The 13,161-nt window shown below is 47.9% G+C and overlaps 1 protein-coding gene across 9 annotated transcripts in view; it reads right to left on the reverse strand.

The window, feature by feature from the left end:
• Positions 1–281: 281 nt before the first annotated feature.
• Taf1 (TATA-box binding protein associated factor 1) overlaps positions 282–13,161 on the reverse strand; it is a 59,427-nt gene continuing 46,547 nt past the window's right edge. For all 9 annotated transcript variants that reach the window (XM_077702308.1, XM_077702306.1, XM_077702309.1 and 6 more), the window contains 10 exons: positions 12,043–12,107; positions 5,688–5,824; positions 5,500–5,562; positions 5,333–5,429; positions 4,453–4,866; positions 3,658–3,835; positions 2,682–3,118; positions 2,412–2,588; positions 1,732–2,043; positions 282–631 (listed from right to left, as the gene is read on the reverse strand). In XM_077702308.1, the coding sequence (XP_077558434.1) occupies positions 347–631; positions 1,732–2,043; positions 2,412–2,588; positions 2,682–3,118; positions 3,658–3,835; positions 4,453–4,866; positions 5,333–5,429; positions 5,500–5,562; positions 5,688–5,824; positions 12,043–12,107 (2,165 nt within the window). In that variant the 3' untranslated portion in view covers positions 282–346. The remainder of the gene's footprint in view (positions 632–1,731; positions 2,044–2,411; positions 2,589–2,681; positions 3,119–3,657; positions 3,836–4,452; positions 4,867–5,332; positions 5,430–5,499; positions 5,563–5,687; positions 5,825–12,042; positions 12,108–13,161) is intronic.

Here is a 13,161-nt window from a genome sequence, read left to right on the forward strand (position 1 = left end):
TATTCGTGTTAATGTAGTCACCGTGCATGTTGTAGCTGCATTCTGCTTCGGAAATACTTTTGTATTATGCTTGTATAACAGAAAGATTGCTCTGTTGCTGCCAATTCAAGACTTCGACTCGCTCTATTCGCGGCTACCACTGAAAGCTGGGAACCAAAAACCAATCCCTTGTCACTGGTCATCGGTGAATCGGATGCGCCCTAAACCAAGTAGCAACATCCATGTGAGGAATTTGAATGGAGTGGCACCTATTCATTCCTGTGCTAATTAAGGAGGCAATCTGACTTTGATGGGCTGATGAGGCATGTATTTATTTCTATGTACAAGATGATGATGGTGATGATGATCAGAACCAGAGACCCTCTTCGTCTTTCTCCGGTGGATCTTGGAGGTTGAGCAGATCCCCCCGGTCCTCCTCCTCCGACTCGGAGACGGCCAGGTCTGTGCTGATAACATTGTCCTGGGCTGCAGATGAGCTGGCCACTTCCATGGGTGCCTCCTCGCTCTCCATCTGGTCCTCTTCCACTGCAGGAGGCGCTTCATCCCCCATTGGCTGGAAGTGGTACTTGCCCTGGAGGAGGAACTCGGACGGGTCGTAGTTTTCGTCTATCATCTCCGTGTCTTCCATCACCTGGGGGAAAAGCACGTACACCACGAGGGTTAGGCAAACGATAAGCGGGGCGATTTAAGCATGCGCTTGACATACAAGCCGTAACACTTTTCATGCACTGCCCATATTTGGAGCAGGCTTCACTCATTATGCATCACCTTTGCTGGACACTTCTTTTTTGCATTGCACACTCAAAGCTGCGTAAGGGCAGGTAAGGTGTGGATGCTACCACTACATTCCATTTGTCCGTGAGACAAAGGCATATTGTGCCTTTGCAACTCACCTAAAGAAAAAAGAAGAGGATGGTTGCTGCTAGTGTTAAGACTTTCAGTGCCAGCACTGTATCTGCTCAATTTTCCGTTGCTCTGCTACATCTCTGGGACCAGCAGTAGTCTGTGCGTTGCAAAAATGTTCTCTCGCAGGTGGGCATGCTCCCACACTGCAGCTGCTGCTGCTTCTTCCGGTGGGCACTGTGATTTGATGCAACTGCTGCCCTATGGTCAAGCTTCCGCGGGTATTGACGCATTTTCGTACCTGACTCATCTCTTCCCCTGCCTCTCTCCTTAAACCCTGCTGTTTGCCCCTGCCCTTGTCACATGACAATGATAATTTTGCTTCTAGGCTGATCCTGTGTCGGCTACTAGAGATGGGTATTAGCTGAGCACAAGCTACATGAAGACTCCAGGCCTCCCACCAACAGCTGGCACTACAGAATAGCTCCTCAAAAACATTTCGAACTCACAAGCACAGGCCCGACTAAAGCTATCTAGAATGGCATCATAAAACCTATAATACAACGAGAGTTTTTTCTCGCAATGGCATGGCCCGATGTTTTGGTGCCCACACCAATTATTTTGCACAGAGGATGGTTTCTGGCTCGATCAAAGAAATACTCGAAACAGGTGTGTAAGCAGGAAGCAGTACACCCTGCTCTGCACATCCACAGTGTGGGTGCTCCTAACAAGCCTAACTGTGGCATACGCTTGCATCTGTTGCACGGAGGCCCATTAGCCGTTGAATTTTCAATGCACAGCATTTGCACCTTTCCAGCCTAGGACATTTTGCTAGCCAAAGAGCTGGTGCACAATGACGGCTGGTCTGCCACTTCTCCTGCTCCTCACCTCGGGCTCCTGCACCAAGGAGGCGCGCGTCATGAGCACGTGAGGGCGCTCCTCGTCCGAGTCACCCCCCGTCAGGGGCTCCTCCTCCTCCTCCTCTTCCTCCTCCCCCTCGGGCTCGCTGTTTTCGGGGGTGATCTGCAGGTCCTGGTCGAGCACGCTCTTGTCCGGCTCGTCCGCCGAGGCGGCCGACAGGCGCCGGCCGCCCAGCAGCAGCGAGGAGGAGGCCTCCCCCTCCTCGTCCCCTTCCACGTCCACAAACTCGCAGTCCTCGGGGGCCCCCCCGCTGTCGCCACTGCGCTGCCGCTGCGACAGCTGGCAGAGGGCAAGAAGGCACCACGAGTTCATTCAACTGGGAAAAAGGCTATGCAATCTTTTCTTTTCTTCTCATGGCGGTATGCATTAAAACTGGTCACTTCGACATCGTGCGTCACATCAATTCACCGACCCAAATGAAAATAGCCATGCTGGTGAAATAAGCACCTGTTATGCATCCATTTCTTACGAACACACTCAGCCACCCTTTCCTACAAGGTGCTTGCACAAACAAGCAGCCCACACGGTGGAACGTGTCAGGCCACTTCAGTTAGCAATGCTAATGAGAATATACGAAGCAACAGAGGCTGCAAATGACCAACAGATGAAGCCATGAGAGTACGTAAGGGACTCTTCTCTGCACCCACCCTGGCCAGGTATGCCTGGGGGTCGAGGTCCTCGCGTGCCAGGTCCCCCTCGGCCAGGGTGCTGTCCTCTGCCGGGTAGGAGTTGCCAGTGACCACCGAGTCGGTGTCGGCGGCCTCCAGCGCCGCCTCCTGGGCCACCTTGATGGCCTGCTCCAGGGGGCTCAGCTGGCTGTCATGCTGCGCGCAGTCATTGTGGGCCCATTAGGAGGAGGGCCCTCACAGCGCAACAATGGGCCCGAGAATCCTCGGGAAAGAGAAAAGGGGACATACCTCGTCGAGGGCGGCGCGGCAGGCCTGGACGATCTCCTTGGCCTTCTGGGTGAACTGGCTGTCGGCGCCGTTGAACTGCATGCTGTTGCGGTGCAGCAGCTCGACGTCGGCGAAGAAGTCGTCGCGGCTGTGGTACTTGTGGGCCTTGATGTTCTTGACGATGCTGTCCAGGTCCATGGGGCTCTTGATGACCGAGTAGTAGTCCTTGACAAACTTCTTGTTGACGGGCTTGTGGAAGGGCCACGACTCAGGGATGCTCTTGAGCTGGTCGGTGACAATGCCCTCCAGGATGTAGGACAGGGCCACCTGGTCGTCGTCGTCCAGCAGGGGGTTGATGGCCTTCTCGAGCCGCATCAGCCGCTCCTCCTTCTCCGCAAAGCGCCGCAGGCACAGCTCCAGCATGCTCTGCGCCGCCTGCGTCAGTGGGCTCTTGGCCCCTGTGCAGAGGGAAGGGGGAAGAAAGGGCATTTTCTTGGTCGAGGCACTGGACCACACAGGGTGTTGCAGCAATAGAGGAGTGTTTAATCTATAGCACAACTTTTTCTTCCTGAAATCACTCATTTGCTGCTTGCACTCAAACTTTGCATGAGAAGTCGTATCTTATGGTCTATTTTGTCTACTTTGCACACTATTATTTAAGGCATTTGCACAATTCTAGCAAGCGCCGTTCTTTTTTTCTTTTTTGCTTAATGTAGCTTTCAATTTTGTGTGCCCATTACAAATGGGCTCAAAGCCAAAGCCAGCTTCAAAGCAGCCAACAGCATTACCATGTACACGAACGCCTCCAAAAATACGATTCCATTCAATCAAAACAAACTTTTTTTTAAAGCTTAAGCAAACTTTTTTTTAAATGCAGTTGCCCAGATCTCATCTTGACAGAATGCTTCCACACTGATGCTGGGAATCCAACCTATCGGCGCACGCACAACTTTCTTCCCCCTGGAGGAGTCATTCGGGGCAGCCAGTCAGTGCTCACCGTTGTAGAGCTTGCTGTTCTCCACAATCTGGTTGACGTCGGTGAGGAACTCCTCCCGGCTCTGGTAGCGCTTCTCGTGCAGCTTCTCCCGTATCCGCTGCAGGTCCATGGGCACCGTGATGATCTTGTGGTAGTCCGGCACGGCCTTGGCACTCACGGGGTGCCAGAACGGCTGCGTCTGCAGGGAAGGAGAGGGGAGGGGCGCTCACTCTCGGGAAAGCAAGGACTTTGAAATAGACGAAAGAAAGCTGTCATCGAGGAGCCAACACTTGGCCCTGGAAAATCTCGTGGCAAATGGATGCACAGTGTAGCTGCCACAGTGTAGAGAAAGCTGTCACTAGATCAAAGCACGGTTTCACAAGGGTTCGTGCACTTAGTTTACGTCGAAAAGGCGAAACATTGGCCAGAGCGCAACAGGAAAAAGCTTTCAGGGCTTCACATAATCATTTTTACCAAAGAAACACTTCAAACATTAACCTTTCCAGAATGGAAATTTCTTGAACTTCTGAATGTTAAGCTTAGCAGATATGTCCACAATTATAGGCTGACCACATTTCAATCATTATCATCTTGTAAATGGAATGGTGGAGAGCTCTGAGGTGAAGGAACGCTTATAAAAAGGCATTTGTTTTTGTGTTCTGCGGCAAGATAATACATTCTTCACATGCAACGTGCAGAATGTATCGCAGCTTCTGCAAATGACAGGGACACGTTATCTGTTGCTTTTTCAACCATGTGAAACGGCTATAGTCAAAAGGAAAAATAAAGCGAGGTTTCACTGTTCCGTCGTCGCACCTCGGGCAGGTCGCGCATCTCGTTGAGGATGGCCTCGAGCACGATGGAGAGGGTGACCACGGGGTCGGTGCGCCGTCGGTTGGCCGCCTTGTTGGGCCTGCGCAGGTAGTCGCAGTGCAGCACGGTGCCCGCCCGGCGCCGCTTCTTCAGCGCCATGGCCTCCTTGGGGAACTTGAGCACGAGCGACTTGCGCCGGATCTCGTCGGCGTGCTGGATGAGCTGCTTGGACAGCACCACCCGCGTCTCGTCCACCTTGACCAGGTTGTCATCCTGCAGGCCGCAGCCCTCCTCCTCCTCCTCCTGCTCCTCGGTCATGGCCACTTGCACGGGGGGCAGCGGAGCCATGGGCTGGTACTGGGGGCAGGCCTTGTTGGTGCGCATGTGCCCGATGGCACCACAGGCCCCGCACTTGAGCTGCACACGCACGGCGGGGGGAGAGGAGGAAGCAGGTCACGCTGTGCACTGGTGCCCATTCTTTTTCAATAACTGCTACCGCTGAAAAAAACTGAGGGACAACCACACAGTCTACAGCGCTTGTGACAATGATGACAATGTAGCCCGCTCTGGCACTGCGCCCATGCAGGAATTAGGCAGTGCTTACTATCGGTTATGGGCATGTGGCACACCACTGCACAGAATTATTCCCAGGCTTGAAAAACAGACACGCTACACCTGAATCCCGCTAAGATCCCAATAGCATGCACGCATTGCAATCAGCTCCGATAATAGCACAGCTGAACAAGGACCGGGTCCACCCAAGTTACAGGTCAGCGATGAATGCAGGAAGTATAACAGCGCCCTAGCTGAGCCATGCTAAAGAGGTGGCTCGAACCGGCAGCAGTGCCCTTGCTCTTCCCGGGGCAATGCCAACACATCCCACCTTCAGCTGAGGAGTCTCCTTCTTGGGCTTCTTCCGCATGGGCAGGTGTTTCTCCTTCTCAGCATTGCGCTTGAGTCGCCGCAGTTGCTCCTGAATTCTGTGTCGGAAGGAGGGAGATGGTATAAGCCTCAGAAGCACCCGGGGGGAACAAGCAAGTGCAGGCTCACCTTCGACGCTCCTTCCTGATCTCCTCCTTCTGGTGCTCATCCAGAGTCGATGCAAATTGGCGTCTGCGTCAAACAAGGGCACCCGTGTTATACGTCAGGAGGCCGAGCAGGGAAACATTCCCACACGGGGCTAGCCTGGGCATGAAAAACCAGCCGTAATGCACCCAGCGTTCCGTTTTGTGGCTTACATGAAGTTGGGATCCTTGGTCGTACGTATCCTGACATACGTGTCAATGACTGCTGGCTTTCGCACCGTCTCTATGCGGACATACTCTCGTCCCTTGGCGTTGCGGAAGGTACGGTAGATCTTCAATATCCGCCCGTTCTGCGGCACGAAAAACATTGGTTAGAGCAGCAGGGATGCAACAGCTCAAATTAGATTTGGAGCAATTTTTGGAGCAAGAAAATACAAATTTAGAGTAGGCAACTGGAAAAAGATACCTTCATTTTTGGAGCATCAAATCTCAGTCAGAGAACTTTAAAGGGACAGACAACCGATTTTTGTCAAGTATATATCATCTATCCTAAATGAAAGGGCATCCCTTAAAGCACTTTAGCGAGAAACAGTTTTGCTGATAACGCCCTAGAACTTTTTAAGTCTAAATTTTTAGATCTACGGGCCAGCTGTGTCCTCCCAAAAATAATTCTGGCAACCATGACATACAGTAGCGCGGCCACACACTTTTGTCTGGATGCGAAATGAAAAGTGATATTTAAAAACTTGTCCCCAGCTATAAAAAGTGTGAATCGCAGGCTTTCTTATTCCTTTATGTGTTTTTTTAATTCACCAGTCTATTTTGCACGAAGGTGCTATCTGTTGTGATGGACGGCAGGTGGAATCTGGCTTCACGTTGTGGAGGTCAGAAGTTCGATTCTCCCCGGACGCCTTTTTTTTTTAGCTGCCATTGGCGTATTTGGAAACTGAAATCGAATATTTTGGCAGAACAAACACCCCTGACTCAGGCAGAATCATTAAAGCTCCTTCACTGGCTCTGTTTACTGAACGCTACCATTGATTCTGGGCATGGAGGCTCCGTTAGCCACACTGAGAGCAACCCAGCAGCGGCGGGCGGCGTCTTTAAAATTTTCAAAATAATGTTCAAAAATACATATACAATTTAAACTTACACAAATACTTGTGTTAAAAGGTTTTCAATAAGTGAATAAATGTTCCAGCAGTTTACAGTAGCTGCTAGGTTTGCAGGTCACATGACCGGGACACATATTGTAGTGTCAAGTTTCTACACCACGAACCCCAACCCTTCCGATTTCAGGAGGTTTGCTGCCAAATTAAAATTATTTATGCCAATTTGTTTATAAATTGCTTGTGTTTACCGGGCTATATGAATGCTGGCTTTCATATGCGCCAGAGAACATATACGCAACAAAAATCGGTTGTCCGTCCCTTTAACTCTTTCGGGACCGCCGGAAAAAGTGATGAAAAAGGGAGGTCTCAGTACAAATTTTTTTTTACATCAAGCAAAGGCACCATCCTGCCATAGCATATACCAAAATGCAGCTAATTATATGTTCTTTTACACACAATAACAAGTTTTACTTCAACACTGACGATAGAACCATGAAAAAATCTGAAACTAAGAAATTAATAAAAAAACTACAGGAAAAGATAGAAAAAAGCGTAAATATAAAAATATCAAAAAAGAATAAAATTATTTCAGGATATACAAAATCTAACACAATGCTTTGTTTCTTCATTGAAAAAGTTTGATGCGGCTAGGTGTAACTGGTTTTTTGTTTTGTGTGTGATCTCTTTGGCACTGGGGCCATGGCTACGTCGTCGCCCAGGTACACGCCGGGCTCTTGTCTCGGCGAAAACTTGATCCGTTTCTGCGCTGGTGGCAGGAGATCCCCACCATAGGTAGTTAACACCCTAGCGAATAAATATAAACCAGCCAGAACATAGTTCAAGCGCACATACCTACTCCAGAGCCAATTGAAACCGAAACCAACACCCACCTTTGAGCGCGATTTGATGTTCCAGGCTGATCGACACCCGAATCCTCACTCGAGCTGAAATCCGATCTCTAAAGCCACATTTCGACTCTTCACTGCCACTCTCATCGTTAAAATCCACAGTAGAAGGCGAAGATATGCGAGCCGAGACGAGGCGGATTTCTTATCGCGCTTGCACGAGTATGACGCCATGTTTGTTTACATTCGAAACCCCTGCCCGTCAGAATAAAATATCTGACGCGTTGCCGCCTGGCGATAAAAAAAGAAACTTCACAAAAGAGAAAACTCCAGTTTTCAAACTATCTCCTAGATGTCGCTAGGTGTTCCATCGAGCGAAAATTAGTATTCTGCAGGCTCGCGAAACTATCGATCATATGTGATCGATGGCCTATGGAGCGGTCCCGAAAGAGTTAATATAAAAGATACACAAACAATTTAAAATCGGTTCAGACATGTTCTAGCTTCACCGGACAAGGTCCTGGAGATGTGACCAACAAATTCATGCCTTTAATACAAAAGATACGCAAACAATTTAAAATCAGTTCAGACATGTTCTAGCTTCACCGGACAAGGTCCTGGAGATGTGACCAACAAATTCTTCAGAAAGCTGCAGGCAAAGCGCATTTGTGCCATCCTCTGAAACAGGTTCATAAGTGCCTAAAGTATTTACAAGATCCAGCAACAAAAGAAAAAAAAGAGAAGGGTATAAAAACCGCTAACAATACTTTTATTTGTGCTTTCTAAAGTGCACTCATAAATAACCAGCTCTAACCTACCGTATTTTCCGGTGTACAAGTCACGGTTTTTTTCTGAAACTTTTGTTGGTGCGTCTTATCTAGCGGTGCGACTTATGTATGGAATAAATTTGGTACATGGCGGCCGTGCGTCGTCCGCGCTCGAAAAGGTGCCTTTGTGCTGCGTGAGGTTAGCGCGTATTGAGAGACATAGCTCTATGGTCTAAACATATGAATTATTTGTTGGCAACTTGGAGGAAGAAGGCTTCGATGGTTTTGCCTAAACACCGTCTGTAGGTATGTGCCTTCTGTGTGTATCATTAAACCATTTTCGAGAAGTTAGTTCTGTCTACACTTTGGATGGTAGATGCACGTGTGTAGCACTGCTTACCGGGGGATGCGTTCAGAGGCGGCGGCTGCCGCAACCATGTACTTTCGCCGCACTTTCTGACGGACTTGTCTTCTATGAGTGTACCTAAAATTGGGTGCGTTTTGTATGCCGGTGCATGTTATAAACTGGTGCGACTTATATGTTTTTTTTGGAAAAACTGCCTTTTGAGGGGGGTGCGACTTATACAAAAGTGCGACTTATAGACCGGAAAATACGGTAATTGCATAACAAATAGCTCTTCCCGCTGAGCAGCATCTGGCTACACTAGATACAAATAAGAAAACAAGTGTTTTTCAATGCCACCAGAAGCTAACTACCTATCAGCAGATACATGACTAGCACAAATTTCATCAATAGGACATCAATGCATTCCCTTAGACATTTTTGAGTCCACCAAGCTATTAAAGAGTCTGCTCAAAGCTTCCAATCGATTGTTAGTTTCGTGCAACATGTCACCTACAATGCTCACGCCATCACTGCCCGCGCACTTGCTGTGTGTACTGTACCATCATGTTCGCCGTGGGAGAATTACTCGCATTTGCTTGGGCTCGTGACCGTGTGCACGTATACAGCAAGCTGCTTTCATTACTGCAGTAACATACACTCCCAAGCCTCCACAGTGGTGCACTTGGTGGTCATGCACGAAGAGGAGGCAGCGAACTTCATGTCTTGGTTGTAGCCTAATAAATCACCAACAGTGCTATGCCACACATGCTAACAAGCAGATATCTAAAGGCCCAACTACATGCATGCGTAAAACCGACGTACTCGGGCAACGACGTAAACCGCGTAAGTAACCGGTGTACTCCGGTGTACGCGGAATGCATTGCTACGCGCTTGTTACGCCCAAGTCAGACCCCGCCAGACATCGACGCAAACTTTCCAGAGCACGGTGTTGACGTAGACCTCTGGCGGTGATGTTATCTGGCATAACAAGACAGCAAATTCATAAATAAGCTAACTTTACTATTAATTATGCGATATAACGAAGTAATTTGTAAAATACGGGGAGCAAACAACCGGACAAACCAAGCGAAGCAACGAGCAACTATGGGAGCAAGGCGGTTTACGCCAAATGTAGCGGAGGGTTTTGTGCCTGGCAAGTATGCATACTAATCCTTAACGTTTTTTAATGTCCCAAGAACTGTTTTAGCTGATTCTGTAATAAACATATGTACTTTTGTAAGAATAGACATTATTTGTTTTATTTGAGTTAAAATGTAGTTGAACTGGTCGCCACAAAACTGAGTCCGGGGTAGTCGAGCCACACTGCGCGGCGCATTGGTTTATGCGCGCGTTGCGGTGATATGTGGTTACTCGCCCTCTCCGACGTTGTCAGTCGGCGGAAAGGCAGCGGCGTATGTCGCCGCAGGCGTACATCGTTGCACGAGTACGTCAGTTTTACGCGTGCATGTGGTTGGTCCTTAAAGATGCTTACTGATATGGGGTTGTCGGCAATACGCCGCATTGGTGCGCTCGTTGGTGCCTGCTATCACGCCTTTGCTTTTTCCCTTTTCGGCATAGGTACAGTGAACTATACTCGGTTACAACTCAAGAACGGCACCACCTCATGTAGTGTATCACTCCGCCAAAGCCCCGGACCCGTGACGTCAGTGCGCACACGTTTTGAAAGGGGTTTGCTATGAATGCGTGATATCGTCTGCCTTGTCTCACGCAGTTTGTTTGTCGTCACTGGAGTCGTTTATAAGCATATTAAGTCTAAAAAATCACGGGAACGGCTCACGCCATGTTCAAAATATCCCCAGTAACGCCCTACTTGCACCACGTGAAGAAACATCCGGCTACGGTGATAAGGCACAGCGGCAACTTCCGGTGCCGTTCTCAAGTTGTCACTGACTATAGAAGAGGCATAGCCGGCATAGACTAGGGACTGTGTATGAACTTCTGCATACGCTACTGGATTGGATGATGACAAACCTCCGGTTGCCAACGCGCTCTTTATTCTTTGCTAGAGTTAGCGAAACTAAGAAATTTTGCCGCTAGCCAGGCATTTTGGCACAACATGGCACAATTTCAACGTATCTCATAGTTTTGGCACAGCGTAGCTCAAAAATATGGCGCAGCTGTAGCACCCCTGCTAGAGGGATAAAAAGACACCGTGGAGATGTGAATTTCTATGCACCATGAACATGACGTGCATATTTCTTCAAGTGGGCATCCTATTTGTTACACTGCATATAATTTCAGACATGGTTCACCTGAAACATCAATTGCCAACAACAAAGCTCTTTTACTACAGCGAACAATTCTTTTTCTTTACCCTGCACTCATGTGTTTCTGCCAGCAAATTTCAACAAACATCAGAGTAATACCATGCAACTGAGGTGACCTCTAATGCCTCTAAAGCGGTTATATCATCAGACGTTATGATGGCTGTCTGCCCCGTAAACCCCTCAGTAGAACACTCCTTGTCACTCGGTAGTCACTTGTGGATTTGAATGAGCTACTTATCACAGACCATTAACCAGCTTCAGCTGTTTGCCCTGTGGAACAACTTGTTAGCACAGAGAGGCCTTCTCTGTGCTCATTCTCATCAATTCTCATCAGTGTAACGGCCTTTTATATTTCCCATAGAGACTGGACATTTGTCCTGTTTGAGTGGTGAGACCAACACCCTGTTGCTCAACCAGGGGTGACAATAACCTTTGCTTTCCAGAATAAAACAATTATGCAGGCACACACACACACACAAAAAATCAGTTTTATGTACTATTTTTGATTTTTAGCTATAATAGATAAGTTCTAAAATACATTCCTTGCAAAATATTGCAGCTCCATCATGAACACCAACTGGGCTCCCAATCTCTAAAGACCCCTAAATGGCCATTATATTACCTATACATCTGAACTACATTCCTCATTTTTTAAAACTAACTTTTTGCTAAATGATCAACTGTTGCCCACAGTAGCTTGAAGCATACTGGTAGAATTCGCATCAATCTCGCTGCACCCATTAGGCAGTGCAATAAAACTATGGCAGTATAACACCTGCTGGCACAAGTACTAAGTATTGCATACTTTGTTTCACCAAAATATTCGTAGTTTGAACCATTAAATTTCACATACTCATAATTTTTGCAATGAGAAAAGTAAAATGGTATTAGCTGCACTCTCTGACCCTTGCAAAATACAAAGACGTATAAAGACGCAGCCAATACAAAGTGCCCAGCTGAGCAAAAATTTGGTCAGAATGGTGTGGCTGACTGATCATTAGGATGAAGCAGTCGTAAGAGTACTGTTTTCCTGTATAACTTCAAACGCATGCTGCATAGACAAAAGCTAATCGCATATGTGTTCTCAGCATGCCAGGACACAGTGTGTGTAAAAAACCAAACATGCAAATCAGAAATCAAAGCAAAATGCATTAAAGACCGGACTTTCTCTTGAGACACAGTTGAGTGCGTGCATGCGAGACGTACATACTTCGTTTGACCGCAAGCTGGTGACTGAAGCATTGTCGTCGTCTTTGTCCGACTTCTGCTTGCCATCTGTAAGCAAGGTGGGACAAAGAGCAAGCAGTGAGGCCGCAACCCACAACGGGTAGGGGACAACACAAACCCGACATGCAAGCTCAGGGCGCTGGAAAGGAAGCTTTGGCTCCTGAGCCTATCATTGGAAACACATGGTACAGTAAAACCTTGTTACACGAGACACTTGGTAATAAGAGACGTTTGGTTGGATTTAAGAGACGGTTTGGTTGGATTTCCTGTGTTTGACAGGTAAACAACATCTCATACAAGTGACATGGTTACAATAGACACTCTGCTACTAAGGTCAACTTTTTTAGACCCCAGGAGTAATTTCTTCACTATTTAGAAAAGACATGATGGAAGAGGGGCCTTATAAAGATCCCGTGGAAAACTGCCTCGAAGTTAGTTTAGTATTACGGAATTACTGAGACTGGAGACAGACATCAGAAAGGGGCAACGGTGTTTATTTTGAGCTGCTTTGTTCTTGCATCGTAAAAAACTCTACTCCTGGTTCTTGTAGCGGAGAGCACCAAAGCCCATTTATGTGTGAAAGGATCTTTTCCCTCGCCTTCTTTTGGTACGGTGACGAGCGCGTCTCGCGGGCGGCCTTTGTAAGCTATAAACAACATTCCGGCAGCGTCCAGATACGCGGTGTGCGTGGTACTATAGTGCTTTTAAAATATACGCTCTACAGCATGGTTATAAGGAACTATAAGCATGGTGGCGAGTGCTTTTCTAAAGCTCCGCAACTGTTACGGCAGGAAAGACTTGCGTCCACACGTGACTGAAAAAGACTGCCCACTCAGCTGTGGTAGCCACTTTTCCGGAAATTCGAGATAGCATTTGTACAATCAGAAGATGTAATGAAAACCTGGGAGCCTCCCGGGCAATTCGGGAGAGTTGGCAAGTAAATGACCCCCTTAGACAATGTGAAGAGGTGCGCACTGTCTGGGGCAGCGAGGTTGTTCAAGTAGAAGATACAGGACTACTTTGTGCGAAAGTAGGGCAGTTTCACCAATAAAGTGTTTTTATAAATGCTATGTGCTTTTATGACATCTAATTCCTTAGCTTG

This window comes from Haemaphysalis longicornis, unplaced genomic scaffold, assembly GCF_048455015.1.
Source record: "Haemaphysalis longicornis isolate Haplotype H1 unplaced genomic scaffold, Haemaphysalis longicornis Haplotype H1 scaffold_3, whole genome shotgun sequence".
Classification (NCBI taxonomy): Eukaryota; Metazoa; Arthropoda; class Arachnida; order Ixodida; family Ixodidae; genus Haemaphysalis; species Haemaphysalis longicornis.